This window comes from Salmo salar, chromosome ssa29, assembly GCF_905237065.1.
Source record: "Salmo salar chromosome ssa29, Ssal_v3.1, whole genome shotgun sequence".
In the NCBI taxonomy this organism is placed as follows: Eukaryota; Metazoa; Chordata; class Actinopteri; order Salmoniformes; family Salmonidae; genus Salmo; species Salmo salar.
The window spans coordinates 40,424,700-40,430,000 of record NC_059470.1 but is presented as its reverse complement, the minus strand read 5'-3'; the positions used below and the strand labels follow the sequence as shown (position 1 = coordinate 40,430,000).

At 41.0% G+C, this 5,301-nt stretch overlaps 1 protein-coding gene across 2 annotated transcripts; it reads right to left on the bottom strand.

Annotated features, from left to right (window-relative positions):
• Positions 1-381: 381 nt before the first annotated feature.
• Positions 382-3,976, bottom strand: zic1 (zic family member 1 (odd-paired homolog, Drosophila)). Of its 2 annotated transcripts, XM_014181845.2 has the most exons (4): positions 3,793-3,976; positions 2,646-3,642; positions 1,967-2,130; positions 382-1,512 (listed from the first exon to the last, which is right to left on the bottom strand). In XM_014181845.2, exons 2-4 carry the CDS (start codon positions 3,610-3,612, stop codon positions 1,312-1,314), a joined length of 1,332 nt encoding a protein of 443 aa, XP_014037320.1. In that variant the 5' UTR covers positions 3,613-3,642; positions 3,793-3,976; the 3' UTR covers positions 382-1,311. The 2 variants fall into 2 exon arrangements, with proteins under 2 accessions (XP_014037320.1, XP_045566826.1); XM_045710870.1 differs by having other exon boundaries at positions 2,646-3,976.
• Positions 3,977-5,301: the final 1,325 nt, after the last annotated feature.

The following is a 5,301-nucleotide window of genomic DNA, read 5'->3' as shown; positions in this document are numbered from 1 at the left end:
GATGTGATTTAGGTAGGTGGCCTTTGATAAGCGGGTCATAGAGCAGTAGCGTAGCCTAGCCTGATAAGATAGCCCAAATATCATGTCCCTTTATCCATAGTCTACGTGTTATGAAAATGTGCACCACCTATTTGATTTGTGCACGCGTGAACATGTCATTTAAATTGTTTTACTTTTAGTATGATAGTTATTTCAATACAATACCTCATATAGGCTTTTATGATGCTTTACTAAATGCCTAGTCCTCCATTTAACTGTGTGTTGTTAATGAAAGTGGTATACATAAATAAATAAAGGTAATCATGAAGCAGGCATTTTGATGTCCAGTCATATTTAGACAGTAGGCTATGAGAAACAAAAATATTGGAAGACAATAGTTGGTGGATTTTTTTTTTGTTTTATATGCTTTAATAATAGTACGAAATGTAACCAAACATTTTTGTGTAGACTAAATTCTACATAAGAGAGTATTTCTCCATAAATCCCAATCATTTCTAACGTTACCCCTTTACATGCGGATAAATATGGAAAATTGAGCTATATACATGTAGGTAATACTGCCTTGACATTTTCAAGGTAATGAACAAATATTTTTTTTTTTTTAAATCTTTTATCACGTACATAAACAGATTGACACGGAGTTTCAGGCTTTCACTACACGATTTATCGACATGACATTTAAATAACAGCAATGGTAAGTACTGTGCTACTCCAACTGGACCGTAGACGGAATGTTGCACCAAATACAAAAGCACATAAATAGACTAATAGTGGGTAAGGTCGACGTCATAGTGGAGACGGAAGTTATACTGAGTAATTCACATTGGGGTACACATCAACTACAACATTCTGTTTCAATCAACACTAGTCATCGTAATATTATTGTTTTAAAACCATCTCATTTTCCATATATCTAGGGACCACATTTTCACAAATGCCCTTAAACTGTGATATAACTATTTACAAAATAAAATATTACATGTTTGAACTGTGAATCTTTATGTACAAAAAAAAATAAAAATCAGGCCACGAACCGCAGAAAACATGCATTGAGATCTCTTGCGTGCAGTCTTTCAAAAAAGAGCCATGTAGGGGAGGGGGGGGAAACGAAAAAACCTTTAACTTGGTAGCTGGCCGTGCACCTTGTCCATGCATCACTCTGTTTCTCTGTCTCTCTCTCTCTCTCTGTAGCCGTTGTTAAACCAACCGTTTTGGCTTCCTCGTATTTTTCTCTGTCCACGCATTATAGACTGACTTTCAAAGTCTTTGATTCCAAGCAGTCCTATTTCTGCAGTCTTTTGTGAAAATATTTTACACGTACCATTCATTAAAATTTGATGACAGCGTGGTGTGGTGACTGGTCGTGTGGTGCACTGTCGAAGTTGCCGGCGATATGGAACTAGAACTCTGGTTCTCTGTGGACGGGGACACGATGGTGGGCGGCGTGGACGACTCGTACCCGGAACTGGCCGCTGGTGACGGTTGGGGTCCTTGCGTGGTAGCCTCGTGAACCTGCGAGACAGAGCGAAAAAAAATATATAAATATGTTTAAACAACAGGAGATTTTTTTGTACATTTTACAGTGTGCCTGTGTATTATTCATACGCTGCCATGCTTTACGGTAATACAAAGGCTTCAGGTTCGATTCTCCATAGTGAGAAGAAAATAAACCGGCGAATTATATACATGTTAATGATAATCCATTTTTAATAAATAAACCAAGATCATAAATTAAAATGCATGATGCAATATTTTGGAAATGAATACAGCATGAAAGGCTTTATGAAAAGACAACAGCTGTACTTTAGTTGTTCTGCGTCATATGTTCATATTTGCTGGAATACAAACACAGCATTTTCCTTCTAAAAAAATTATCCAATATATGTACATTTATTTATAGCACGCTAAATATACAGAACAATTAAAGTAACCACGGATTAAAATACAAGTGTACGTTAATATTGACCTTCATGTGTTTCCGTAGAGAGCTGGGATGTGTGTAGGACTTGTCGCATTGCTTGCAGAGATAAGGCTTGTCAGACGTATGCACGTGCATGTGTTTCTTCCGGTCGCTACTGTTCGCAAACCGTCTGTCGCAGCCCTCAAACTCACACTTGAAAGGTTTTTCACCTAAAAAAAAAAAAACACACACACATTTTACACACGGAAAATATGAACCGTGATACATTTTTCATTTAACATGAACATTTCAGAGTTTCAGTTGTCATGTGGTTTCAAGCACATTGTATAAAGATAACCTTATTTTCAGTATTTATGATTTGTTTAATGTGTGTTGGCCTATATATTTACACACACATTTTGTTGTAATTCACATGTTTACTTGGACCACTAAGATAAAACAATATGCAACAGCATGCCACATATTTCACAAACCTAATGCATTATATTCATTTAGAAAGTTTCAAAATACGAATAGTAAAGTTAGACTGTATATATAATTTAATAAACGCATTCAATATATTTTTTTTTTTTGTGTAAAAACATAACCAAAACATTCATGTTGATAGGCTACTCTATTACACAGTCAAATATGTATCAGACTAATAACAGTTCATCGCTTTTTTTTGGAGCGGAAATTGCGATCGTTTTTTTGAGTCGGAAAGAAAACATGTTACATTTCTTACCAGTGTGAGTCCTTTTGTGGATTTTCAGGTTTTCCGATCGGGCAAACACTTTTCCACATCCGGGGAAGGGACATGGAAATGGTTTCTCTCCGGTGTGTACTCTGATATGATTTACCAGTTTGTATTTGGCTTTGAACGGTTTTCCTTCTCGGACGCACTCTTCCCAAAAGCAAATATGATTTGACTGCTCCGGTCCACCGACGTGCTCCACTGTCAGGTGGGTCACGAGCTCGTGCATCGTGCTGAACGTTTTGTTGCAAGCCTTTTTGGGATTCGACAACTGTTCGGGTTCGACCCATTTACAGATGAGCTCTTGTTTGATGGGCTGCCTCATGTATCGGAAAAAGGCTCCTGCCCCGTGGTGAGCCGCCATGTTCATGTTCATAGGGCCATAGCCATGCAGCTGGGAGGAGGCGTAGTGGTCGGTGCGGGGGCTCGTAACATGGCCGTACTGGTCAGCCCGGCCGTACATGTCCCCGGTAAAGCCAAGCCGCATCTGGCTGTTAACGACATTAGATGATGCATGACTTGCGGCTTGCTCGTGGAGTCCCGGGAAGAGCAGGTGCCCCGCGGCATCGGAGTGTCCATGTGGCCCTGCAAAACTTCCCGCTGCCGAGGCGAATAGGCTGTGTTGCGCGCTGGTGGCATCCCCGAAGCCCCGGTTTCTGAAGAGAAAGTCCCGGGTTGAATTGAACGCTGCCGTGGAGTAAGAGCTGACGTGTGTCGGGTGGTGGTGGTGACCCAGGGCGGCAGCAGCGTAACCGGGAGCCTGGGAGGAGAACGCCGTTTGCCCGGAACCCAAGTCATGGGAACTGTGGTTGATTTTGAAAGCTCCCATCCCGTCTGCGAACGGATTTATCCCCAAAGCCACTTCTCTTTCGGTTACTTCGCCTGTTGAGTGATGCCTTGAGGAGCCGAACGTAGTGACTCCTATAGCGGGGTACTGAGGTCCTGCATCCAGAAGCATCTTCCCTTAGTCTGCAACTCAATGAGGCAACTGAAGAACAGAAATAAATAAAAAATCACGAACAGTTATTCTCTCACTCCTATACCTCTCTTGCTTTTTCTCTTTCTGCAAAAAAATAAATAAGTCTCTCTCAGACCTTACAGAGGAGTACAAACTCCAATCCACCGGTTTTCTATTTACCTAAAACAAGAGTGGAATTTTTTTCCCCCCCTCACACTAATTCTCATCCGATGCACACACGCAAATCATGTACAATATTGTATTTTTGCGGTTTCTCTTCCTGTGGCGAAACTTTCACCTTCCCAGTCAGGCGGTGAGCTTCAGACTGATCGTCGCAATCATTCCTGCAGATAAATGAATTGAAAAGACAACACAGTCCACCCCTGATGAATGGAGAGAAAGAGGGGGGGCCCAAACATGTGACCCGGTACTCAGACGATCATTGGAGGAGGCCCTATCCCCCCCCTACTAACATGCACCCATCAAATAACAATCCGCCTGCCGATGCCCCTCTCCTATTGGTCCGTGTGAATCATCAATCCCAGGTATTGTGAGATTGCTGACTGTGGTTTTGGTTAAACGGCTGAATAACACAAGAAAGAAAGTTGAGAGGAAATAAAAGCAACAATAGACGGTGTGAAAAATGTAGACAAGTCGTTTGGCTATTCAGTCACACTATACACTGCAAAAAAAAAGTCAAATGCGTGCATGTTCCTCTACGACTAACGCATAGCAACAACTGTCCATACTAAAACACACTTTTTGTTAGGGGTGGAGGACAGATGTAGAGCATGGCTATTTGGTTGCATACCAAGAAGTCAATGTGTCGCTGAATGTTGTTGCTCGGCAAAGAGACTGAAGAGGCAGTATACCACACACTCTTTGTATTGCTATGATTTCATAGGATACACGTTGAGAGCATGGCGATGTCATTGTTGATTTCCATGGCAATCTTTGGATCCAGTCAAATTTCCGGAGGATGAAAGGGAACGGAAAAAGACGACTCGACTCCATTTCCCCCTCTCTCTATATTCAAGTAGTTTAGCGAGTAGAGGCTGCAGGGATTCATACCACAATGGAATATTACGTTTTAACTACAAAACAACCAAAACGTCAATATCTGACTGTCACAAACACATTCAAATAGTACTAATAATATAGGCCTATGTCGAAATAACAATTCCACTGTCAATGTTGGGAAAAACACTGCAAGTAGCCTAACAGTTCAAGGTAGGCCTACTCAGCACCTTTTTTAATAAAGCTATCCTCGAGTTTTGCACTTCATGTGTTGCCATTTACACATCAGGTGTGACCATGGAAACGTCTACAGATGAAGGATCTTAATCTGATCGCTCTGTTACAGGAGAACGTCTACAGATGGATATATCTTAATAATCTGATCGCTCTGTTACAGGAGAACGTTCTTGCAAATGAAGAACTTTTAAAACTTGTAGTGTGTTTGAGGTTTAAACAGGCTTCTGAAGTTTGTAATTTCCACTTTAAAATTCAGACTTGATTTTCCCTTATGTAAAATATATCAACCCCAATACACAAATGTCAATTCATTATAATTCATTCATTTCCTTTTGCTGCAGAATCCTGCTGTAGCAACCTGGCTTAAAATTAGGATCCTACACATGTAGTTATCTGTGAACTCTGTCCTGCGTCCCGTCCCCCCATCTCTCTGTC